We start from the raw sequence: 27,758 nt of genomic DNA on the forward strand, positions 1-27,758 counted from the left end.
TTATACAGGGATCTAAATTCAGCCAGTCCCTGTTGAACCGGCTGAGTTTCGATCCATGTTGTATGGCCATGCTTAAATACCTTCCCCTGTAATGTTGATGCATTACATTCCAATAACTTACTGTATTTTATGTTTAGTGTCCTTCCATGCATCCTTCACCGTCCATAGTGTTGCTGAAACATTCTATATGACCTCCACTGCCTTAGAATACCCTGCTTCAATATTAGCATATCTGGTACTAGAAACCAAATTTGATCGTTGGTCCTCCTCTTAAAAAAAAAAAAAAAAAAAAAACCTCCTGTGTGAAATGTGTGAAGAGCAAGGGCTGGTGCTGAAGGATGGATGAACGATGTTTGTCGGGCACACCACCAGGATAGGTGGAGTTTGGCTTAAAATTTTTCCAACTATCAATTGTAATTGTGAGCTGTAGCAGGATTCTGATGATCTGCAGTTCCTCAGACGCTGCCTTCTAGAGGACTTCATAGTGATATTCCTTTTTACATATGTCAGAGAATTCCTGACCACCATTTCTGCCTCGGTCTACTTTTACAATACTTGTTTACTAAAGGAGATGTATTCCATACTGCAAGATGGACTGTGGTATTTCAACATATGTGCGTGTGCATGCACATCTATACTGTACAAGCACCTATTTATCTTTAATATTATGAATAGTATACAGTATTTTATATAGCGCCAAAAGTTTACGCATCGTGTGTCACATGCCTTGTTTTTGTTTATGTTTTTTTTGTTTTGTTTTTTTGGACCTCTGGGTCTTGTACTTACTGTATGTATTATTATTATACAGGATTTATATAGTGGCAAAAGTTTGCGCAGCGCTTTTCCTGTTTCCTTTCTCCTGGGTGCAATGGGTGAATGAGAACAGGAATTGACATCAAACCGCCCGGCTGTAGGAATATGTACTACAAGCGTCGGGCGGAAGCTACTCGGCGCTTCGGAAAGCGCTGCAAGGCGGGCTAAACACCCGCAAATGAAGCGCCATGTCTGCAATCTTGTGATTGCATAGACGTGGCGCTTCTCATAAGTGCACTGTGTCCGGCGTCCGAACACAGTGCACTTAGAGCCCTTTTTTGTATTATTATTTTTTTTTTAAATGGCCAGTATTAAAAGTTTTTTTTTTTTTTTTTTTTGACTGCCTGGAGGGGGGGCGGCGCCCATGCGCCCCCTATGGACGGGCCGCCACTGGTGTGGGGGATATTTTCTTGGCACGCTTTGGGTCGGGGCTAGCACCTGTGATTCATCCCAGACTAACCATCTGCACCTGAGCGGTATTTTGCACTCTGTTGTCTTTCTATCATCTTGCCCATTCTCCTCTGACATCAACAAGGCATTTTCGTCCACACAACTACCGCTCAATTGATACATTCTCTGTTGTAAAAACCTTGAGATGGTTGTGAGTGAAAATCCCAGTAGATTAGCAGTTTTTGAAATGCTCAGACCAGCCCATCTGGCACCAACAACCATGACACGTTCAAAGTCACGTAAATCCCCTTTCTTCCTCATTCTGATGCTCGGTTTGAACTGCAGCAAGTCATCTTCATCAAGTCAAGATGTCTAAATGCATTGAGTTGCTGCAATGTGATTGGCTGAGTAGCAATTTGTGTTACCAAGCAATTGAACAGGTGTACCTAATAAAGTGTCTGGTGTGTGTGTGTGTGTGTGTGTGTGTGTGTGTGTGTGTGTGTGTATATATACATGGGTGTACTGTATACAAAGTAATACACATTCTTGACTTAAAAATATAAAGACATACCTGTCCCATTTATTTTGGGCTGCCATTTATACACTGGTTCTGTTGCACAGCATTTTTTAAAGGTTGCTGTTCAGCTTTACAAACAAATGGTCACTGCCCCACCTATAACTGGCCTTTGCAGCAAGGAGCACATGGAAAGGGCAACGCATGTCAAACAAAACCAAAGAAAATCCCAGCTCAACTTGCCAGCCTGCAACCAACCAAATTATCCTGTCTAACAGTATGCGTTAAAAACAGGGGTTTAGTTTGCACACAGTTGCAAATACATGCGTAAGCTGCAGAGCCACTTCACGGCACCCTACCCTGTGTATTATATGCAGTCCTAACTCTAAATTTTGAGAGCCTCCATAGAAGAATCACATTCATTATAATGGATAGATAGAGGGCAGGTGAACCTGGTGGGAGCGCACCCCTTCTTAAAGGCACAGGGGTGCACTGGACACCCAGCATATAGCACAATGGCAGCAAAGGTGTCCATTGCGTCCCCTCACCAGTATTCCAACAGTACAAATAAATGGCCACTGCCCCTACCTATAACTGTCCTTCGCAGCAAGGAGCAAATGGAAGGGCGACGTACGTCAAACAAAACCAAAGAAAATCCCAGCTCAATTTACCAGCCAGCCTGCAATCAACCAAATTATCCTGTCTAACAGTATGCATTGCTGTTCTGCTTTAGTTGTTACCTGGGATGAACTTTTACAAATGTACAAGTTATTGACTTGTGTGGCATTGTTCCGTGTTTACAGCTCCGTATTTCCGTACTTCTCTACGCTGGCATTTGAACTCAATTGCTATTAACATAGATATTCATATTGATTACAGATGGTTTTTATTCATCCTGAACAATAGCAGAAAAATTGTAAAGTGCCACAGTAATGGAAGTTTTAATGTCAAGGGAAATCATTAAACTACAAAATGTTCTTTTTTTTTTTTTTTCTGAATGCTGAGCGTTTTTTCTCTAATGTTGCCACAGGAATATCATTACTCTGTACTATATCAAGAAATAGGCAGAGGATTAGTAAATTTAGACCATTCAGGATAATCTGTGGGCTGTTGGCACTCAGCCTGTAGTGACTCATCCATTATTTCTTTGCGCTATAGTTTGTTTGATAATGGCTTAAGTGAATAAATCAATATACAAGAGGTTTCTAAAGCGTTTTACAGACGGTACAAACCTTCCATGTGAATAAAATGCTCATGACCTTCACAGTTTAATTTTAAGGAAAACTCTTGTAATTTATAATGGTTATTCACAGATTGAGGATGATTCTAAAAGGCATTTGCGACACATTTCTGACTGTGTGTATGTAGGTGGCTGCAAAGCATCAATGCTTGCTGAATTCTACAAGCCGTGTTATTTTTTGCCTTGCCACAACACCCCATACACACGATCGGACATTCCGACAACAAAATCCATGTTTTTTTTTCCGACGGATTTTGGCTCAAACTTGTCTTGCATACACACGGTCACACAAATCCTGTCGGAGATTACGAACGTCAAGAACGCGGTGACATACAACACGTACGACGAGCCGAGAAAAATGAAGTTCAATAGTCAGTGCGGCTCTTCTGCTTAATGCCGAGCATGCGTGGAACTTTAGGACAACGGATTTTGTTGTCGGAAAATTTGAGATCCAGATCTCAAATTTTGTGTGACGGAAATTCCAATGGAAAATGTCCGATTGGAGCCTACACATGGTCGGAATTTCCGACAACAAGCTCCCATCGAACATTTTCCGTCGGAAAATCCGACCGTGTGTACGGGGCATAACGCTGCCATGTGTATGCCTCCATCCATTCCCTGTTTTAACAATTGTGAGCGACGTCAGGTAGAAGTTTGACCCAACCGCCTATATTTTTATGCCTATGTAAATGAGGCCTTACACTCCAGAATTCTCCAAACTGCTTCTGGATCTATACAACTGGGCCGCATCACAGAAGAGATGCTTGTGAGAGTTCTGTCAGATTTGCTACAGATTCATATATAACTTACTGCCATGTACATGAATCTGTCACAAATTCTGCCATTGTCACACTACCTGAAGACACATAGCTAAAGAGCCTCTACAAAACACTTTGGGCTAATTTATACTTGCTTCAAAACAAGGCTTCGGACACGCTTTGTTAAAGCTCTCTGAATGCCAGTCAAAGCTCCTGTCACTAAATAAAATGGTTAGATTACAGTCCTGTTTACACCTTGCTTTTCCTTGGTGCTTCGATGAGGCTTTGGTGGGGCTTCCATGAGGCTTTGGGGGCTTCATTTGGGCTTCAAGCGAGCTTTGCCATAGACTTCTGTGGAGGCTTTGAAGCAACACTAAAGCTACATGGGGTATCATTTTTGAAGCAAAGCTGAAACAAAGCAAAAGCACAGTGTAAACAGGACTGTAACCATTTTATTTAGTGACAGGAGCTTTGAACGCTTTAACAAAACCTGTCTTAAGCCTTGTTTTGAAGCAAGTGTAAACTAGCCATTAACGTGTGTGTTGAAGCTGAAGCAAGTGTAAATGAACTCTTTTGCCTCATACACACGATAGGATTTTCTGACAACAAAACCATGGATTTTTTTCCGAAGGATGTTGGCTCAAACTAGTCTTGCATACACACGGTCAAGCAAATGTTGTCAGAAATTCCGAACGTCAAGAACGCGGTGACGTACAACACGTGCGACGAGCCGAGAAAAATGAAGTTCAATAGTCAGTGCGGCTCTTCTGCTTGATTCCGAGCATATGTGGACTTTTGTGCGTCAGAATTGTGTACACACGCTCGGAATTTCCGACTTCAAATTTTGTTGTCGGAAAATTTGAGAACATGCCCTCAAACATTTGTTGGCGGAAATTCCGACAACAAATGTTCTATGGAGCCTACACACGGTCGGACTTTTTGACAACAAGCTCACATCCAACATTTGTTGTCGGAAAATCCTATCGTGTGTACAGGGCATTTGTGTTCCAGGGATTGTATCGTGGCTGGTTTAATGCAAGTATGGATGGCTTGAATTCTGAAGTAGCATGTTTTATATTTATCTATAAACCATGGATATATAGCATGATGTTATCAGTGGCACTATGTAATTACACTATTAGTCATTATTGAAGAGAAGAATAAGCATACAAAGCTCTTTAGTTCTACAGACAAGAGAACATGGTATGTGTGTCTTGCTGTGCTGGATATACTTTGCTGTACAAGTGAATAGATGAGGGCAATTAAGAAAGAAGCTTACCATTGCTGGTGTTTTACCAACCTGGCTACAACTGCTATTTGTTGCCATTATTTTTACCAGGATCATCAGGCTTTTTATATATAATATATAGACACACACACATTTTTTATATATATATATCTATATCTCTATATAGATAGATAGATAGATATCTCTATCTATCTATCTATCTATCTATCTATCTATCTATCTATCTATCTATCTATCTATCTATCTATCTATCTATCTATCTATCTATCTATCTATCTATCTCTAATATATTCTAATATAATTTTTTTTTTTTTGGGGGGAAATCCCATGAACTTAAAGCTTAAGTTTACCTTCAGAACTAAAAATCTAATTCCTTCCTCATGCCTAATATTGATGACAATCTCAATGTGTTCAGTAAAGTACGAAATGTTCCAGTCTCTTAGCTATCCAGACTGTGCAATGTCTCCACCCAGACTCCCCATGTTATCTCATTCAGCTGTGTGACGTACAAACTGCTTAACTTGGGCGGTACAGGCTCCTGCCTAATTGCATACGGTCTCTTAATTCCTCTCTCAGGTGACGGTTTGGTCAGATCTTCTCTCCTTAAGGCCAGAATAAGCAGTTGGAGACACTCAGCTTGCCTCCTGGGGGGAAAAAGCCCCAAACCATAGACAACCCCTCGACTAAAAGAGCTATGCACACCATCATGATGCTGGTTTTCAAAAAATGTGGCTTCAGTAAAAGTGAGGCTTCATCCCTCAAGTCTCAAAGCCTTTGGGCTCCAGAACCTGCAAATCCAGTTTTCTCCATTTAGAACAGACATCCTGGAGCCCCTTAACCTGCAAAAGTGAGAAGAGAACCCTGGGTGACATTCTGTAACTGACAGGGTCTATCTATCTATCTATCTATCTATCTATCTATCTATCTTAATTATAATATAATATATCTCTCAACTGGACTTGTTTTGTTATGTTCAAGACACTTTGAAGTTTACCAAGCCCCTTCTGTTCAGGAGGATACCCCAGTATTTACAGTATATTCACACATTAGTACACCTTAATCCATTCAGCATGGAATTTAGAATGTTGATTGTCCTAGAGAGCAATGAAAAAAATTGTTGTAAAATTAGAGATGATAAAACTGTGCTTATCGTTTTCCTTTTTTCTTTGGATCACGGTGGAGTCCTACTTTCTCCTTTCTTTCTAGCGATAGTGGCATCTACCCAGTAGACTTGAATGAGGCTGTATACCAAAACCAGAGATCTATGTATAGCCAAATAAAAGGCTGTAGGTCAGCCAAAAACTTTGCTGAGGGGAATTTCTTTGATCATTTTCTTTCGTTCAACCAGAGGGTTGAACGAAAAGATAATCCTTTTTCCCCATCCACACATTGGAGGTGGATAGGGGAATCCTTCCCACTGTGGAGTTGTATTCTGACAGCGAGGAGCTTTCTCTGCTGTCAGAATACAATGATCAGTGTTGCCAGCTATAGCTAGCGGCACTGATCATTCAGGAAAAGCGACAGGCTGGTTGTACACAAATCGATTGATAGAGTTATGTAAAACCAGCTTGCCTGTACATGTATCAAAATCTGGCCGGTCCCTGCTGAGCTGGTCAAACTTCAATCCATGTACAGTATTGGCGGACTTTGAGGATGTAAACAGTGGACACTGGAGAGGGTTGCAACAGTGATAAAGAGGTAAGCAAGTGGCTGGGGTGGGGGTTGGTGCCATTTGGCAGATTGACATGCACTGGTGGAGGAGAAGCTGCCATGGAGAAATCGTTTATCGGTAAGGGCTAGTTTACACTTGCTTCAAAACATGGCTTCGGACACCCTTTGTTAACCACTTGAGGACCAGCCTCCGCAGTTATACTGCGGCAGGTTGTCTCCCCTGGACGAGCCATCGTAGCTGTACGTCAGTCGCTTTAAAAACACTAGGGGGCACGTGCGCTTGCGGCGTGACGACTGAGCCAATGTGCGTGCCCGGCTGTTGTGATGTCCGCCGGGCACCCACGATCGCTCCTGAGAGAGGCAGAACAGAGGTCTGTCAATGTAAACAGACAGATCTCCGCTCTGTCAGGGGGAGGAGACTGATCTGTTGTTCCTACTGCTTAGGAACAGTGATTGATCTCCTCCCCCAGGCAGTAACATCCCTCCACAGTTCGAAACACTCCCTAGGACACACGTTTAACCCCTTGATCACCCCCTAGTGTTAATCCCTTGCCTGCCAGTGACATTTATACAGTAAGAAGTGGCTATTTTTAGCACTGATCGCTGCACAAATGCCAGTGGTCCCAAAAAATTGTCAAAAGTGTCCGATCTGTCCGCCGCAATGTCGTAGTCTCAATAAATGCTGATCACCACCATTACTAGTAAAAAAAATTAATTATAATAAAAATAACTTTCGCGCAAACCAATCAATATACACTTATTGTGATTTTTTTTTTTTTTTTTACCAAAAATATGTAGAAGAATACATATCAGCCTAAACTGAGGAAGAAATGTGTTTTTTAAAAAAAAAGTAAAAAATATTTTTTTTTTGTTTTTTTTTTTTTTTTGTTTTTTTCAAAATTGTCGCTCTTTTTCTGTTTATAGCGCAAAAAATAAAAACCACAGAGGTGATCAAATACCACCAAAAGGGAAAAAAGGATGTCAATTTTGTTTGGGTACAGCGTCGCACGACCACGTAATTGTCAGTTAAAGCAACGCAGTGCCATATCGCAAAAAAATGGCCTGGTCATTAAGGGGGCAATTCTTGCGGGGCTAAAGTGGTTAAAGCTCTCTGAACGCCAGCCAAAGCTCCTGTCACTAAATAAAATGGTTAGCTTACAGTCCTGTTTACACCTTGCTTTTGCTTGGTGCTTTGGTGGGTATTCGATGAGGCTTTGGTGGAGCCTTGATTGGGCTTCGATGAGCCTTTGGTGGGACTTCGATGAGGCTTCATGGTGCTTAAATGAGGCTTCGGTGGGGCTTCAAGCGAGCTTTGCCATAGACTTCTGTGGAAGCTTTGAACCACAACTAAAGCAGCATGAGGTATAATTTTTGAAGCTTGCTTGAAGCACCTGCAGCTCTTGATAGGCTTTAATTCAGCTTTAGCTTTGTTTTGGAGAAATTGCAGATACATACATACATACATACATACATACATACATACATACATACATACATACATACACACATACACACACGGCATCTACCAAGCCTCAATAATGCTTCTAAAGAGCATCACGGAATCTTCATCGAAGCATCAAAAACACATCATAAAAGCATGTTGAAGCGGTAGGCGCCTTAATGTGTGTTGAAGCTGAAGCAAGTGTAATCGAGCCCTTAGTGACTTTAAAAAAGATGACCAATAGTTTGCCATTGCAGTTATTTAATTATTAAATGAACTCTAAATATGTTTTTGTACCTATGCCAGCAAAATGTATAAAGGTCTTCATCTCACATATAAATATTTTTTTTTTACCCAACCCAACAATATGTAGATGTCTTTATATGTCTCACAGATGTACTGTATGTATTAACCCCAGCAATGTGTTTGTGTTTTGTAGGAATCACAGCCCATTGATGAGCTTTGGCGCTAGTTTTGTAAGCTTTCTGGTAAGTGCTGAAAATGAGATCTGCCTGGTTATGTATATACTGTATATGTTTAACCACCTCCAGTCCAAGCCTTTTCTGGCACTTTTTCTTCACCTGTAACAATCAGTATTTTTTTGCTAGAAAATTACTTAGAACCCCCAAACATTATAGTTTTTTTTAAATTTTTTTTTAAAGCAGAGGTCCTAAAGAATAAATTGGTAGGTCTTTACAGGTTACCTCTTTAGATTTACAGAGGAGGTCTGGTGCTAGAATTTCTTGGGTGTAAGCACAGACGGATGGGGAGACTTTCATTTTTTTTTTTTTTTTTAGATTGACAATTTTTTTTTTTTTTTACACTATTGCTTTAATTTTTTTTTTTTTTTTGATTGCTGCCACAAGGAATGTAAACATCCTTTTGACAGTAATAGGCAGTGACAGGTAATCTTTATGGAGGAATCTGAGGTCTAGCAGACCCCAAATCCCTCCTCTGCAAAAACACCAAAACCAGTGTTTTTGAATGCTTTGGAACTTTAAAAAATGGCGCTGATTGTTTCATTTATATTATGTCATAGTTTCCGGGTTACTATCACAAACAGCTGATTAAAGCTGATCCCGGTGGGACGGGAGAGCCTGAGCAAGCCATGGAAGGCGGCGGGAGGGGAGGGACATCCTCTCCCACTGCTTGTAATAGCAATTGAGCAGCTAGTTAGAAAGCCAAACGTCAGTTCTAAAAAAAACGATACTGGGATGATACCTGCAGCTGCAGGCATCATCCCAGTATAACCACCTGAAGTCCAGCGACATATGGGAAGTGGTTAGTAGACTTTACGTATCTATGTTTGACATTCTTTCTCTATCTTTTTGGTCCACCCACCTATACATTGTATATTTACCTGTCAGTATATACGTCTTTTATCTTTTCTGTATCAGAGGTCTGACTTTGCTCTCTTGCCTTCATTGTATATTTCCTCTTCTGCATTGATTTATAGTTACTCTGCAATATTTGATTTTAAAATACAGAACTTGGTCATAGATATTACAGAACTAAAGAATGCTGTCATTGAAATATTTATTCCAGTTACCACTTCCTAGTGTTCTTTGGGTGCTCATCTTCCCTGTGTGAGCGGTCTACCTTGGAGAGGTCTGGAGATTGGGGTCCCCAGCCCAATCCAGCACTCTACGAATTAGACTATTTCCCCCAAAATGTTTCCAGCAAAAACAAAATGTATTGTGATTTGAAATGGCATGGTGACTGATTTTAAATTCAGTTCATCATGTGTTTCCAAGAGCTGAAAATGACAGCCTTTGTCAATCAATAATATCATAGGCATCTGAAGTCACCCGTCACCCATAAATGAGTCAAATATGAGGATCATATGCATAATTATGTCTTTATGGAGAATTGGCTATGGGAAATATGTGTCGTTGTGTGTTTTTTTTTTTTTTTTTTTTTTTTTTTTTTTAACTGTGTGCGGTGGATCTTCTTAAGTCCATAAACTCATGTGGAAAGATCACGTGTCGTGTATTTTTTTTACATTTGTAGCTATTACGTTTTACTGGGATTTCATTTCACTAAGATTGTCCCATGTGAAAGCACTGTGCAATATCTGTTTGCTGACTTCCCTAAGCTCCCCTCTGCCCACTGATAGTTGCTGTGTCATGTATATTCATAATCAAACAGTTAAATGTGCACTCCATTGAACCTAGGAGAAACACGTAAATCAGCAGTTTAAGAATAAACTTATGGTTCATTCTATGACCGAGAGACATTTGGCCTTCTTGTCTGATAGTAACATGCCTTTAAAAGGAAAACAATGGAACATTCTTTTTAGATTAGAATGAAATTCTGAAATTGCTTATACTGGCCCTAAAGTGTAATCCTACCCCCCGACACACCATACTATCTAACCTGCTACTTTAAAGTGTACCTGTAGTCATTACAAGCTTAGTAATAAAATTCTGGGATGTTAAAGCAGACATTTGCAGGTGCATGTACATATATTTAGTTATTTTAGAGTGCCCCATACAGGTATTTATTTAATCTCTCATTCATACATACTCATACTAGGGCCAATTCATACAGGATCCAATTAACTTATGAGCAGGTCTTTGGTGTGTGGAAGGAAACCAGCGGTCCCAGATGAATTACGCGTAAGCACAGGGAGAACATGCAAACACTCCATGTAGATCAGTGGTCTCCAAACTGTGACCCGGGGGCTAGATGTGGCCCTTTGCTTGCTTTTATCCAGCCCTAGGGGCACCGTTCCTTCCAATAACACCAACAGTGGGGCACATCTCCCCCCCAGTGACTCCAACAATGGGGCATGATTCCTCCCAATGACACCAACAATGGGACCCAATGATGCCAATAATGGAGCATAATTCCTCCCAATGACACCAACAATGGGGCACTCTTTTTCTCACTGACGCCAATGCTGGGGCACAACTACTCCCACTGAAAAAAATGATGGGGCATTATTATTTTTTTTTCCCCCACTGACATCAGGCCCTTTTCTATTCCCAATAGCCACAGTCCGGCCCCCTAAAGTTTGAAGGGCAGTAAACTGGTCCTTTGCTTATCTCCCTTCCCAACTTGCAGCTCATATTAGGCCGATTCTCAGCCTTCCCTGGCCTTCAAATCAACCCCTGTAAAACCACAGCGCTAAACGTTATACTCCCTGCCGATGTGGTGGACCGTCTTCAGGAGCATTTTCCATATTGTTGGGCATCTCAATCAATTGAATACTTAGGCATTAAACTGACTCCTTCCTACTCTTCTTTGTTCCCTGCAACTACTACCCCTTGCGGCGCACGTTGACCTCCCTCATGCATTCCTGGCAATTTCCCACCCTTTCATGGATAGGAAGGATCTCTGCAGTCAAAATGACGATCCTACCTAAATCCCTGTAGTACTTACACACACTGCCAGTTAGAGTACCCTCTTTCTTTCTTCGGCTTCTGCAAAATTGGATTCTCACACAGAAATGTCCTAGAGTCCCTAGATCTACTCTTAATACCCATAGGCTGAAGGAGGTCTGGGTGTCTCCAATGTCTTTAGGTACTATACAGTGGCACAGATCTCCCCGTTGACTGTTTCACATGGCTATAGATGCCCCCCTTTATGTGTTACTTGAATTGCCCAACTGCGACTTGTCCTCACTACTAGCCCTGCTCTGGCTCCCTCATAAATTGGTCCCCCTTTCCCTGAGCCCCATGCTGTTGCATGGCCCACAGATATGGGATTCAGTTCCCTATTCTGGCAATTTGATGCCCTCATATTTGCCACTACCTCCTATCACGCACAATCCTCTTTCCCCCCTAGGCCTTGAGGAGCCTCAGGCGTTCTCTTGGTGGCTCTCTCACGGCCATACATGGGTTCAAAGCTTCCTTTCCTCCTGCTCTGTTCTATCCCGGGAGGCCATCCGGGAAACACACAACATGCCTGTCAGGGAGCACTACTGCTTCCTTCATTTGAAACACTGGATTGTTGTGCTACGCCGCACATCCACTTACCCATTTCAAAAGACTTTCTTTGAATATGCATGTCAGTACGCTCCTGTGACCCCGGCCTCATTTCGGCTATTTATGCATCCTTGAATGGAAGCCTGACATCAGCATCCCTCTCTTACATGGCCTGATGAGAAAGGGACCTCCAGTCCCCCATAGACCTAGAAGACTGGCGTAAGGCCTGGAAAATAGTGGCCAAATGTTCCTTTTAATACAAATACACTAGAAGCAGCATATAAGGTCCTATGTGGTCCTGCCCTTGGCATTCAACAGGAGTGGTCACATGACCCCAGTGGCGGGCTGTGCATTTCCCTTGTCCCCACTTAGAGGTCATCACTAATAACGAATGGTTCAAAATTGAGTTGTCCCACCCTTTAACAGCTTCAAATCTTCTGGGAAGGCTGTCCACAAGGTTTAGGAGTGTGTCTCTGGGATTGTTTGACCATTCTTCCAGAAGCGCGTTTGTGAGGTCAGGCACTGATGTTGGACGAGAAGGCCTGGCTCAGTCTCTGCTCATGTCTTTATGGGCCTTGCTTTGTGTGCATGTTGTTGATACACAATTGCTTACGGTTTACAACTCTGTACTGTGCTATGTACTGCCCCCCCGGCACTCTTTCTCCAGTCCTCAATGACCCACTGAGTTCCGCCGCAGCTCTTGCTGGCTCATCTCTCCTCTCATTCATGCCCTGGATCCATCCTATTGGGGAGAGGGAGGCATGGCCCACATAATGTCATGAATACCGCTCTCTGATCCAATCAAAGGATGTGAAAATACCAACATGAATGTACAATTGCTAGATGGCCCCAGTGTTACCAACTCATAATCTGATTGGTTAAGCAACAGTTTCATTGCCATTTACTGTAGGCTACAGGCACCTACACTGTTGATTCTGAAGGCCTCTTGGTAGATTTCTTTGACCCTGACAAAATATGATGGCTATCATGGCTGAAATATGATTGGATTAAAGTTCTAACACTACTGAAAATGGCAAAACCAAGAGAAAAGCTATGAAATGAAGAGAATAGACTATTGGGAATAACATATTCATGGAAAAAATATATTACATTGTAAATCAGCAATTCTGATAGTTTAGGCAGTGTTTAGGCCAACCCTGATGGCCCACCACTGCTTAACCCCTACTGGAGGGGAGGATCGGTCACCTAAAAACTTGGTCTCATATTTAGCAGAGATCACATATCCAAATTAATTTTAAGGCAGAAGACAATGAAGAAGGGTGTGGAGGTAGAGAGTTGTGATTACACTTTAGGTCTGCTTTAATCAACTATCATTTACCTCCATTTTCATTCTAATAACTGCAAGCCGAATTTGTAGAGCAGTCCGACGCCCTTATATTCCCTGTGCCCTCCCTACTTTTAAAAAGCATGGAAAACATCCATTTTAGCATTGTATGGAGTAGATTAGAAGCTCATCTGTTTCGTAACATAAAGTTAAAAAAGACCTATGACCATGTAGACCATGAATCAAAAAAAAAAAAAACACGGAATCTTCAAACCCCAAAAAGCAACATGATGGTGAGACTCCTACACGCAGAGTCCATGTGACCCCACTCAAGACCATTTATAATGGGTTGTGGGCTTTTTAGATATAATTGTTGGTTAGAGGAGTTTAACCGACTAACGCCAGTCTTGCTTATGAATTCTGAAGACTTGTCTATTTTAATTTCATGTATATTCTGTCCAGCTTTGTGTGGCGCAGACTGTATGTCTGTGAGTTGTTTTTCTTGCGAGTCCTAGATATGTCCGCTCAGGGCTCAGCTTTTATCAGTTATGGCTGTCAAATATACATAACCGTAAAGAGGTCTAAATTGTCTGTGACGGATGGATAATGTGAAGACATATCACACTTCTGATGATTTCCAATGATTAAATCTGGAACTGCAGACGTGGCAATGTGCTTGCTACATAAAAAGTAGCACTTCAGGTTATAATTAGGTGCAGTAAGGTGTGCCATATGCTGCTTTAGACACTCAAAATCCCATTTATTTGTGGGTACGGCACACCTAGAGATACTACTTGCCGCCCCTCCCAAAATTCAGCATTGCATTCCTCACAGCCAATCACCAATAATGAATGCCATTACATGGGCATAGTGGAAGAGCTAGCTTAGCCTTGGCAAGTTTTAAGATAGATAGAACTTTACAGGAATTTAGGGCTCTCCAGTGGTGACTCAGTGAGGCAGTGTGCACAGATAAGGTATCAGCAGGTACGTTTTGGTGATTTTTTTGCAACCTTTTACTTACATTTTTTGTAGTAACTACAGTTTCACAGTAATATATTTTTTTAATTATGTAGATGAAAGAAATCAGATTTAAGTAACACTTATATGTGGACCACAGTTTAGAAAACGTGGTTTCTATGTAGTTTGAAATATACACATGCACAATAAGGCAGCCATATCTCTAACAACAAGCATTCATAATTCTTCTGGTAGCCATAAACCATACATCTAGATTTAAAGAGCCCCTTCACACTGGCCGTGTCTGTTCTGATCAGCAGGGAATCCATGAAAGAAATCCCCTTCTAAAACGAAACTAAAGGGTATATTCAGTTTTGCCCTCCCAGAGCCTAATGAACTTGTGTTACATGTGGACTTGTGTGTGTACATATGCAAAAAAATCAACAGGCTATCAGAACTAAATTAATTTAAAATTAAGCTTCTATAGTCAAGAGCAATATTTCCAGTACACAAATAAAGATACAATCCATTATTCTATAGTGGAGTGCCCATTTACTCACCATTCTCAGATACAGATGCAGGCCTTCTTAACTCCTTTTGTCACAACTCCCATGGTTCCTGAACATGCCCAGGAGGTTGCATTTCTCTGCTTTCCTCCCTCAGCAGCTGAGAGGGGCCATACCTGAAGAGGCAGAAGTAGCTGGGCAAGTTGGGCAAGTTATCTGCAACCAGATGATAGGCCCTTCACTGTCAGAACTGGTGTGTATACAGCCTAGCCAGAGCCTAATAGCTTGCAGCTTTTTCAAATGACCCAGTTACTATGGGAAGCACTTCACCAATTTCTACCAGAGTACTCCAGTTTGAGTGGGATGGCCCTTGGCATTTGGAACACTCCAGCTGTTCACCTGTGTTACCAGACCAACCCTGAACTTTACTGTGAGGGAAGGCATCTATGAGGATAATAGAGTGTGTTGGGCCACAGGCAGATGTTTTCTTGAAGGGTCACCTAATGTTTGGCTGTAGCAGGCATCTGGCAGAATGAGGTGACAGTGCAGTGGTTACACAGTATTGACAGTGAGCAATCAGGCACCATGTGGCTACCCCTAAGTTCTGCGGGTTGCCGGACTGCTGTTGTGTAGAGTGCGGCAATGCATATTGTGGCCCCTGATGCTTGGGCGGGCTGCTGCTGCACAAAGTAAAGGGGAGAGGTGGAAAGTACATGATGTGGCAGTATGCTGTTGGCAGGCGGCACTTGGGCCCCATTCACACCTGAGCGTAGTGTTTGAGCGTTTGTCACACTCTTTGTCGCGCGTATTTGCGCGTTTTCTGGTGTTTTCTGGTGTTTTTGAGCTTTTGGCGTTTTTTTTTTTTTATTCGCCAATAGGAAAAATTATCATCTGTTTCATCATTTGTTGCTATGTTGTCATCTGCTTCCTGGTTGAATATGCTCCAAAAACGCCCAAAAACAAAAAAGGGTCCAGAATTTGTTTGAGCTTCAGGCGACTTGGAGTGGAGATGTGAACCATCTCCATAGGGAATAATGGATTTTTTCCCCTCAAGCATTTTATAGCTTCAAGTCTCTGTGCACTGCCACTACCTTCACCAATTTAAAGCATTATTACAGTGTACCTGAGTACCACAAACCAAAAATGCTTCTTAATTAATTTTCAATACTTAAAGCAAACTTGCCCATAGATCCATGTCTCTCATGCTTTATTTTGCTGAGAAAAAACCCTAAAGCCGCGTACACACGAGCGGAATGTCCGACAGAAAAAGTCAGACGGAAGCTTTTCATTGTCTATTCCGATCATGTGTATGCCTCATCTGACTTTTGTTTTGAAAATTCTAACGGACCTAGAAATGTTCTAAATATTTCCGACGGAACCAATTGCTATTGGGAAAACCAATCGTCTGTATGCTGTTCTGACAGACCAAAAACGACGCATGTTCTGAAGCAAGTACAAGATGGAAGCTATTGGTTACTGGCTATTGAAATTCCTTTTTCTAGTCCCGCCGTAAGTGTTGTACGTCACCACGTTCTTGATGGTGGGACTTTGCTCGGACTTTGGGTTGAATTCCGTCGGAGTTCCGTCGGAGAAACCTTCAGAGTTTATTCCGACGGCAAAACCGGTCATGTGTACGCGGCATTAGTATTTCTAGCTACGGCCATCTTCAGTAAGGGAAGATAATTCATGTAGCATTTAGTTCCTGAAAGCCATCTGCCCTTAGTTTGGGCATGCAGGCAGAAGGGTGTGCATAGGAGTACCCGCTCCCCCCTCCCCCCAAAAGGTGCCAAATGTGGCAGCGGATGGGGGGGGGCAGACAAGTGGAGCTTCCCCGTTTTGGATGGAGCTCCGCTTTAAATAGTGTTTTTGGTTTTGTTGTGTTTAGATGCAGTAAAGATCTGCTTTTAAGGTAGGAGCTAACATACATCAGCAGGCTACAAATGTTAATCTAGAAATGTTAAATGTCACATTTCCTGTACAGACACAAATATTTTCACATACATATTGGTGAATATCATTAGAAACCCTTTGACATAGTTCTAGTGAATCTTTAAATGCTGCTTTGCTGTTCTTGGGAAGTGATGAGATGGTGTGTGTTTAACTAGGAGCGTTGCCTCTGGGTGACGAGTATATTGAACGGCTGTGACTGCACAGCTCAGCATTGACCTTGATGTGCTCTGCTTACTTCCCTGTCTGTCTAAAGATAGATACAGGATTTTGCATCCTACCTAAAGGCCACACACAGTAACCACAGCTTGTGAGTGGAGGGCTGATTTGGAAGAAGTTTCATGCTGCAACGTTTGTCCGATCTCTGGATTTCATAGCTTAGAGTGTGCCATCATTTGCTTTATCATGGGTTTCCAAGTATGTCACTTTGCCCATTTCCCACCCACCATCTCTTCTTATGGTTTACTGTGCTTCTTTGCAAAATGCAGAGTGTTGTGATAGTAGCACAGAATACATTTGCATCAATGTGATTTCTAACTTATTAGTGCAATGAAAACAACAACATAAAGTAGTGTTTACGTTGTTAAAGGGGCAGTCCATCTGGAAGAGATATTTTAGTTATTGGTGTTATCAGGTGGCATGAGTCACCTGCTGGCTTTTTATATCTCGGTAACTCTGGAGGCCAGATCTTCTTGTCATGGTTCCCAGATCTGTGTCTGCCCACTGTATAATGTTTACATTCCTTTTGCTTCCTTTTCCTAAGTATAAAATAAATTGCAAACCCAACAGGGAGAATAGAAAACCCTACATTTTTTATCAGAGGCTCGTGACTGGAAACTCGGGGAAATTTTGCAAGTAAAATCCCCTTTAGAGACTGCTATACAGATTAAGTCCAACTCCAGTCTATAATTCATTTAAAAAAATACAATTTCCCACGACTTTTAAAGATCAAAAAAGTAACTCTGGCAATACATACCCTACATCTGACACAGTTTGTGGGGGCTGCTCCAAGGGGCATGGGGGCAGGAAACAGGGGAGAGGTTGGACCTCTGTGATGTAGTTGCAGTATGAAAGGTGCTATGTATTAGAAACCTTAAATACAGCAAACAGGGTTTTTAATGTTCCACCTAAATATTGCAGAGGTGTGAGCAGCCCATAGAGGAGCCATTTTTTCCCATCCAACTTGTGGGTTGAAGGGGAAAAAAAATTACCCAATTCCCCCATCCACACACTCAATGTGGATGGGGGAATCCTCCCCACTGAGCTATTGTATTCTGACAGTGGGGAGACTTCTCGCCATCAAAACACACTGATCAGCACTGCCAGCTATAGCCTGCAGTGCTGATCGAATTGGGAAAATCCAACAGGCTGGTTGTACAGAAGTCGATCGGTAGGTAAACTTCTATACAGTCTTCCTGCCCATACTTGGACAAAAATTGAGCTGGTCCCTGCTGAACCAGACAAATTTCAATCCATGTATGGCCAGCTTAACTCCTCTGCAACTCCAAATAAAAATGTAAAAAAATAGCCAAACTTTTAAATCTGGTGAAGCTAGAATCTCTAGTTTACTTACATTCCATCACCTGTTTTTTTAACATTTACAATAAAGGACCTCAAAGAAATGTCAGAAGGAAAATACCTTTTTGTTACATAGAGCAGACAATTATTTTCCTATACTGTGTTAGAATCTGAGGGAAATATGATTACTTGCTCTGGACAATGGTGCAGTTCTTCCCTTTGACCAGCATTACTCAATGGGGGTGCTGTCTTGGTTTCCCTGGGGTGCCATGTGCATGGGATGCAGTTTTCCCTGGATCAGCGTTATGCATCATCATGGTGTATGTGGGCTGACTGCCAACACCATTACTAATGATGTTCTAAGGCCAAAACACGTTATTTGTTGCTACTACCATGGCAGTGATGCAGGACAGGTGGGATGCAGTGCTGCTCTAGCGTTCAGGAGAGGACAGACGTGCGCCATTTAGATGATCACTGCCTCCCACCTTCTGTCATGCTGCTGGAGCCATAGGATAGGGCTCTGATGGTACAAACAGACAAAAAATTAACTCAACACTCATTTGAGGAGAGACCCTGGAGGTGTACACAGATCAAATAAATGTGATTTAAAAGAGTCTCTCAATATGAGGGACAAATTACATAGCAACAGTCTCTAAGAGGGAGAGGAATCCATGTACCAGCACTTAGGGCAGCCAATGTGAAGAGCTAGAAGCAGTCTCTGCAATGTAACAAAGGAAAAGCAACACAGCGCCTCTAAGTGCAGTACTGGTAAACCATTCAATGATAAGTCAAATGATATGGTTTTTATACTCATCTTACCATCCATCCCCATTTTATTCAAGCGTTGAATGTATTTCATAAAGTCAGAGTGCCACCTTAGTGGATGATGTGACTGGGCGGGTTTATCTCCCCAGCACACATATACCATAACAAAGATGGCGTTTTGTATGGCCTGAGGAAGGAGCAAGCATGCTCTGAACGCAAAGCCACCTCCTCTCACCCTGCACTCGGAAGTGACGTCATCTCCGATTGCCCCTTTGTTCCCTGCTGTTCTCATAGGCTGCAAATGCTGGAATCCACCTGCACGAGCTGTCAGCTACACTTCAGAGACATGGGCGTTTAGGAGAAAACCACCCCCAGATTTTGCTGCAGGATTACTATCATGCTTGTGTTTATGCTCCGTTTGTGAGTAGTTTCACTTTTGACTTATCATTAAATGGTTTACCAATACTGCACTTAGAGGCGCTGTGTTTCTTTTCCTTTAGGGCTCTGATGGCAAGAGGGGACTCTGTGATGTGGGACTCTGATAGGAAGAGGGGCTTCTGATGTGATAGGGGAACTTGGATGGGATAGGAGGGGATGTCTGATGTGATTTGGGGTCACTCTGATATGAAAGGCAAACTCTGATGTAATGGGAAGACTGATGTGAAAGGGGACCTTTATTTTGAATGGGGGCTGCTGATGTGATGTCAGTTTCATTAAAGTTGTTGTAGAACATTTTGTTTTTACATTCTAAACTGGGGTGCTTCTAAATGTTGCATACTTTTAATGTGCCCTGTGGCTGAAAAAATGCTGCCTCAGGCCGGGTTCAAACTGGTTCGACACGACTCTTGTACGACTGTCGATCCGACTTTGCCCTGTGACATCGGTCCTACATCGGTCTTACATCGGTCCTACATCGGTCTTACATCGGTCCTACTTCCATCTGACTTAAATGAACAGGATACATTTTGCTCTGACTTTGAGATACCCCTTTGAACAATCAAAACAATCCCAGTGTGACATAGATTCCTTTTATCGCTGATGTAATCGGATGTCACAAGTCGGATGGTTAGGACGAGGATCTGACTTTAATCCAACTTCAATGATATTGAATGGGCTGAAAACGGACCACAAGTAGTGCAGGAATCTTTTTCAAAGCCGTTCAGACTTGCGTAGAACCAGTTAGGTTAGCTCTCATAGGAACCATTCATTCACATGAGCAATTGTGAAGGGGTTATTTGATCAAATTCTTCTACTTTATTACGATATGAGATATCTTTATACTTGGATCCAACCTTCATAACTGCATTATTGGGTAACTGGTAACCTGTGTCCATATGGGGTGTTGAATGTATGTTTTTTTCATGTTGTAATAAAATTATATTTTTTACTAAATTCTCCTCTCATGTGTGCCCACGAAGTCCACTTTTTTTTTTATATTTTTTTTTATATTTATTTGTACACGTCATGTGACATGTGTTCCCAAAGTCAGAGCATATGTTGTACCAGTGTGAACCCGGCCTCAGACATGTTTAGCATGATGGCCAAGCAGACACTGATTACAGCCTTGTGCTTTAGTGATGTCATGTGCTTCATCCAACTTCTACAATGTTCCAATTTAACATTTTTTTATTATTATTTAGTTATGATTTGTGTGTGTAAGTGTAAAATGATACATGTACCTAGCTTTGAATAAGATTTTTCATGTTCATGCTTCCCTTTTTTCTTTTTCTTTTAAATGTAGAATGCAATGATGACTTTTGAAGAGGAAAAAATGCAAGTGGCGTGTGATGACTTGAGAATGACAGAAAAATTGTGTGAAAGTGATGAAGGTGTGATAGAAACTATCAAAAACAAGATCAAGAAAAATGTAAGTATGGTTGTGATTTTTGTATACTGTAAAGGGAAATAGTTTTACTATGTTGGGGCTACTACCTTTTACCCACTACCCTTCAGTTGGTGGAAAGAAAATCGCCTGATTCTCCCATCCACACAGTCAGTGTCAATGGAGAATTCCCTTCTGCTGCACTATTGTATCCTGACAGTGGGCAGTTTCCCTGCTGTCAGAATACAATGATCACCACTGCCAGCTATAGCCAGCGGCAGTGATTGAACTCGTGTTGAACTGGCCGAATTTCGATCTGTCTATGGCTGGCTTAAGAGCCATGACCTATGTAAGTCAGAGAGATTTTCTGTCCTCTTGATTTATGTAACTGGTTGGTCTTCTCCAGTGGCGTCGGGAGGTGGTGGTGGTGGGGGGGGGGGCGGGATCCCTGAGTGTGCCCCCAAAAAGCCCCGGGTCTCAAAATCTCTAAATACATTATTAGCCGCGGCAACAGGGAAGGATCTCCCGCCAGCACAGCCGAGTGATGGACAGGACCCGTCTCCGGACCCGACTTTTATGACAGACGTCACACTCGTCCAATGCGGAGACTGCGGGAGGTGTGAAGTCCATCATTGGCGCTGCCGGTGTTCTGCCGAGAAAGTTCCGCTCGGCGTATAAGTTCCCCCCTCTACTGCGCCTGCGCAGTAGGTATCGGCGGAAATAGCCGAAGCAGAACAGCTGAAAATCAGCTGTACACGGCGCCTGGAAGAGGGCCCCTCGCGGGCTCGCTTCACTCGCCACGCTTCGGGCACGGCCTCGCTGCGTTCGGCACTTTTAGATTCCCCCTCTAGGTCCACTTGGATGGTGGGGAAGGAACCTGGACCCAGAGCGCAGGCGCCGTGTACAGCTGATTGAAGCATTTGAGCTTCGGCTATCTCCGGCGGCTGAGAGTAGTATGTACTGCGCAGGCGCTGCGCCTGCGCAGTACAGGGGGGGAACTTATCCGCCGAGGGAACATTCTCGGCAAGACACCTGGTCCAGGAGGAGGCGAGAATGACACTACGGACGCGCTGGGCACTGGGAGATCCCCGCTGAGCCGCTCGCTCTGTGTAAATGGGCGGGCGGCTCTTTTATCCTGATTCCTGGCTCTGGCTGCCTGGTGCCTGCAGGGCTGTCTGGTGAATGCCGATGTCAATCGTGTGTCAGATAGGTCAGTCATGTCAATCATGTATGTCAGGTAGGTCAGCCATGTATGTCAGGTAGGTCAGTCATGTATGTCAGTCTGGTCAGTCATGTATGTCAGATAAGTCAGTCATGTCAATCATGTATGTCAGGTAGGTCAGCCAGGTATGTCAGTCATGTATGTCAGGTAGGTCAGTCATGTATGTCAGGTAGGTCAGCCATGTATGTCAGTCAGGTCAGTCATGTCATTCATGTATGTCAGGTAGGTCAGTCATGTATGTCAGGTAGGTCAGTGTATGTGTCAGATAGGTCAGTGTTAAGCAAGTGAGCCTATCACCCGCCCCCCGACCACCCCACCTCACCCCACCCCACCTCCGGGCTGAAGCCCCTAGTCTTTTCCACCCCTAGCAACACCCCTGGTCTTCTCTCTATAGACCCTAATAGAGAAGCTGTCCAGTTTTGGTGACAGCGCTTGGGCCTAGCAGTTGACCACTAAAGTGCTGCATCATAGGAAGGCAAAGAGAGTGTTAAATACTTCCCCTGGAAGTAATGGTTATTTTTCAGATTGCTGCTTTTGCACCATAAAGTGAACCTGCTACTTTGCCCAAAATGGTTCACTTTCAACTATCACTTTATATATTAATGACCTTTGTTGAAGTTCATACACTTACAATGTGTTGCACTCAAAATAGATATCATATATTTTAAGATCGCAGTAATTAAAGATTTCTATAGTCTAAAGAAATTCCCATTTTAGGCTAATACCTGTTCGAGAAACTAGTAAAATTTTGCTAGCTTGAATAGACTGGAATGTAAATACTGTGCGTTTGTCACATGGTGCTCATTGTTAAACATCTACTAAAAGCCAGATTTTTAATAGTTGCATAAAGAAGCCATTTATTATGCATATGCAGCAGAATTGTCAAGATTTTCAAGGTTGAAAGTCCTTAGTAAGTCCCTATGTTATCTCAGCTTGCAGAGCTTGGATTCATTGAAGGAGTTTACCAAAAAATGTAAATTTTGCAGAATATACAGCCTCATGCTCCATTTCATGCTGATTAAACTAAATGATTAATGTATCTTAAATGGAAAACTATCTTTTAGATAGATTTTTAACCCAAAAGCATTTTATTAAAATAAATTTGATAAAAAAAAAAAATCAGATGTAAATCAAAAAAATTTAATTTTTTTTTTTTTTTTTTTCAAATCACTGATTTTTATTCACCCTGGTCTGCTGGTACTTAGTATGTTGTCCCACGATCTGGAACCCCCCCCCCCCCCCTTCCTTCTACTCCCCTGGCATGTGCTACTGCTCTGCATTCACTGGCTGTGTGACATTGCCTCGCTGCAGTACATGTCTGCTGTGCAAATGACCTGAAAGGAACATAGTTTGCACTGCAAAGGGAACATTTGTTTAGCCATTTATCTTTACGCACCAGACTGTTTCAAATTATGGAGTAAATTAGCAAATATTTCCGAATTACCCAGCACTACCATTATTTTAGAAGATCTCTTTTCCTCCCCTCAAGATATGGATTGAAGATTTCCATCTGTCTCAGTAATGTTCTTGTCCTATCCTCCTCTCTCCTCCGTCTTGCTGTACGGAACTTTGACCTTTAGAGAGCGCACATCTGGCACTGCTGCCACGCTGGGTTACACTTACACAAGTACTGCTGTTGCTGCTGGCATGAAGTGATCTGATTATAACAGACAGATGATCTTGGATGAGAACTTGGTGGTATGCCCGTGCACTTCTAAGTAGAATATTCAATGAGAGGAGTTTCTATCCGCTAAAAACAGAAAAGATGGAGACAAGTGCCGGAATAGATTCACCCTGGTAGTGAAGAATCTCCCCCTCTCTGTTTTACATTTGCTGCAGGAAAATTGTTTCATACAAACAGTGCCGATAGAACAGTAGCATATGTGTGAGAATCAGAAGCTGGGAGATCTAATCTGAACAATTGCCTTTCTGCTTTGCTGCATAGCCCTGTCATTCTGGCTGGAAGGTCCTGAACAAAAATGGCATTTACAGACTTTAATGTAGGAGTGGCCAAGTTCCCATAACATTTTCTTCACCTGCTTAGAGGCTAAGTTCATTTAAAAAAATAATACTACTAATAAATGGACATACAATGCATTTTTTGCAGGAAAAATGGTCATTTATTATTTTTTTTTTCCGCAGGAGTCTGAAAAGCATTGAACCTATGATGAGTGGATCTTGGGTGCAATGACAGGCTATTGCAGAGAAAACAAAAAACTCTGTATCTGACCTTCAGGAATTGGCACTTTTGAAATCAAAAACTTTATTTCTTGATGTTTTGTCTGCTTTACTCCTAGACGTTCTGAACTTGCATAATGCTTGGCAAAAATATGGATTATCGTGACCTACCTTGCATAATTGAGCAACTTTTCCCAAAGGCTGCCATACACGGCTTGAATTTTGGCAAAGTCATGTGGAATAGGATGAAATTCAGGCTGTGAGTGCCCGTCTGCATTACCCAGTTTCAATTTGGACTTTTGTCAGACGAGTCGGGTGAAATTTGTCAGCTTAACATTCAATCACATTAAGTATTCTGACAGCCACAGGTGGCGGCTGTTATCAAAATAAAACAGAGAGATCCATCCCCTGCTACAGAGCCACTTCATGGCACCCGAGTTTTATCTGTGGTCCTAAATAAATTTTGAGAGCCTCCATAGTAGAAGCACATGCATTATAATGGATAGGCAGTGGGCAGGTGAGCCTGGTGGGAGCCCACACCACCTTAAAGGCACAGGGGTGCCCTGGACACCCAGCATATAGCACAATGGCAGCAAAGGTGTCCAGTGCGTTCCCTCACCAGTATTCCAACAGTACAAACAAATGCCCCCACCTATAACTGGCCTTTGCAGCAAGGAGCACATGGAAGGGCAACGCATGTAAAACAAAACCAAAGAAAATTCCCAGCTCAACTTATCCACCAGCCTGCGACCAACCAAATTATCCTGTCTAACAGAATGTGTTAAAAACAGGGGTTTAGTTGGCACACATTTGCAAATACATGCGTAAGCTCCAGAGCCACTCTTAAAGTGCTACATCCTACTTTCATGTGGATGATCAGAAGTAACGATCGGCTTCTGATGAACAGAGAGGACTACACACATTGTAATTTGTCTGGTTCCTGCCGAACTGGACGAAATTAGATCCGTGTGTACCCAGGTTAGTGTAGGAGTAGGCAAAATCCTAGATTATAAAATTTTTGATTCTCACTTTAAACTGCTTTGCTTTCTCTAGTGCAGGGGTCTCAGCATGATATGATTTAGAACCACAGAGAAAACTTCAGTAAAACAAAGCAAAGAATTTCCAAATAAACTTGAGCCCACCAGAGTCTCCCTTTGCATTAGGATCCCCATCAGAGTCCTCAGTAGGTCTGGATGAGCAAAGTGCTATCCTCCTGTGAATGCTTGGGCAAGCATGTGATTAGTTGTTGGGATGCCAGTGGTCCTAGCAACTGATGGTACAATGACAGCGTAGCTGGGGGATCCTGTGCTGGACATCAAGGGGGAAGGGTTAATTGGGGAGGGGGAACTACCGACACAGGTCTTCAGGTCAGTCTACGCTCTGAGAGGCCACTGACTCTAGCTGCGGGCTGGAATCTCACAGCAGGCTGGATTTGGTCTGCAGGCCGTAGTTTGGTGACCCTTGCTTAAGTGTGTAAAAGCTGTAGTAAGAAGGTTGGCCAGTTTCCAGGTACAGGGGGTCCCCTAGTTACAAACATCCGACTTACAAACGACTCCTACTTACAAACGGAGGGAGACAACAGGAAGTGAGATGAAATCTACCCCTAGGAAGGGAAATTCACTCCTGTAAGAGCTATTATGGGGAAAAGGTGCCTCCACTGATGCTTTATCACCAATCCTTGTTTCCACAACAGCCCAAAATTTTCAAAATCCAATTGTCATTGGGACAGAAAGTGAGGTGAAATCTTCTGAACAGGGGCACACACAGCAAAACAAATGTTACAGGGGTGTTAACCCTTCCCTATGCTATCCAAAAAGCTTAAAAATAGTTTTTTTGGCTGGAGCTACACTTAAAAAATGTACCTGTTCCGACTTACAGATTCAACTTAAGAACAAACCTACCCTATCTTGTTTGTAACCCGGGAACCCCCTGTACTAATTTAAAGTACAGAACAGCGATGTCAACTTCTGTGGGCTACAGCGGCCATTTTGGAAAAGTGTCCTTACTAGGAACTGTCTAAATCTTATGGCCAAGTATGAATGTGCATATCAAGGTGGGAGACTCGTACCAGATATACACAAAGACCATAAGTTTGTACAGATATTCAGGAGGCAGTGTCAGCAGGGAAGTTATGGTGTACATATTGGAGGTAAAATATGCAGCCTCAAAAGACCCTTCTCTGATTTGTGACCAACAGCAGGATTACATGTGGTATTCACGATGCCTTGTTTAACTCTTTTACTGTCATGTCCCTACAGAATATGGATCTACAGAACCACTTCCAGCTGGCCAGATCAGTACACCGTACGGACATGGCATTACTTCTTCTGCTATAAGCTCATGGTCACTTTAGAAGAACAAACGAATAGCTGTGATCAGCAGCTAACAAGTGATCAGCTGCTGTCACATTTACCAACCCCTTCCTGAATGAACACAGTGAGTGATCGGTACCTATAGATCCTGTATTCATTCATCACTGAAGCATAGTAAACTGTTTACTATGATTTGGCTTGTAAATGAACAGGAAGACTCTGTACAGATATATCCAGTTTATTCATCTGCAGCTGAGGCTACAGAGAGCGAGAATGAGGACTCTATGTCCTCAGTCCTTCTCTGGCTGAAAAAACAAATGAAAAATAAAATTGTTAAAAATAGTAAGGCTTCGTTTGCATTTGCCAAACTACAGTGTATGTCCGTGCAACTCTGTCTTTACACACATGGGGATTCACAGGTCTTCCGTGCATCCCCATGCAGGCAGTCTCATTCATGTCAGTTGGGACGTAGCGGCTGCATGGACACAACCGTTACTACCAATTTAACATCTGTCTGGGTGCAGGTGCATGTCCCTGAACTCACACCTTCTGCATTCGATGGGAGTAGCGGCTGTGTAAATATCTCCTAAATGGTGCACGTTTAGAAGATATTTATTGTACCTACAGGTAAGCCTTATTATAGGCTTACCTATAGGTATAAATAAAAAAAAGTGGAGTTTGCAAATGCTTTAATTTTATTTTATTTTTAGTGAAATAGTAATTTGATAAACATTTGCGCAACTATTGCAGGGGGGTCTAAAAAATGAGTAACACTTTTTCTATTCTACAGGTCATGTGCTTTCAGAAAATGTATACAGTTTTGCGTACCTTCATTTTGTACTGTTTCACAAAAAGGCGCAATTTAAAATTTACATATGATTCTCAATACAGTTTTAGCTTTTCTATTTAGTAGGAATTTAGGCCAAATTTTGGAAGTTTTGTTGTTACATAGTTACATAGTTACATAGTTAGTAAGGTTGAATAAAGACACCAGTCCATCCAGTTCAACCTGAGTGAGTGTGGGTGTATGTCTACAATTATCCCTATTTATTTAAGGTACCCATATAGCGCTGTCAATTTACGCAGCGCTCCACACATACATTGCAGCCTCACATTGGTCCCTATCCTCAAGGATCCCACAATCCAAGGTCCCCAACTCACATTCATATACTAGGGACAATTTTGGACAGAAGCCAATTAACCTACCAGCATGTCTTTGGAGTGTGGGAGGAAACCGGAGT

At 42.3% G+C, this 27,758-nt stretch overlaps 1 protein-coding gene across 1 annotated transcript in view; it reads left to right on the forward strand.

The window, feature by feature from the left end:
* Positions 1-27,758, forward strand: part of TTC39C (tetratricopeptide repeat domain 39C) — a 145,712-nt gene that overhangs the window by 47,387 nt on the left and 70,567 nt on the right. Inside the window, exons 2-3 of the mRNA XM_073631483.1 lie at positions 8,516-8,564; positions 20,725-20,850. Of these exons, the coding sequence (XP_073487584.1) occupies positions 8,516-8,564; positions 20,725-20,850 (175 nt within the window). The remainder of the gene's footprint in view (positions 1-8,515; positions 8,565-20,724; positions 20,851-27,758) is intronic.

Source organism: Aquarana catesbeiana, linkage group LG05 (genome assembly GCF_042186555.1).
Source record: "Aquarana catesbeiana isolate 2022-GZ linkage group LG05, ASM4218655v1, whole genome shotgun sequence".
NCBI lineage: Eukaryota > Metazoa > Chordata > Amphibia > Anura > Ranidae > Aquarana > Aquarana catesbeiana.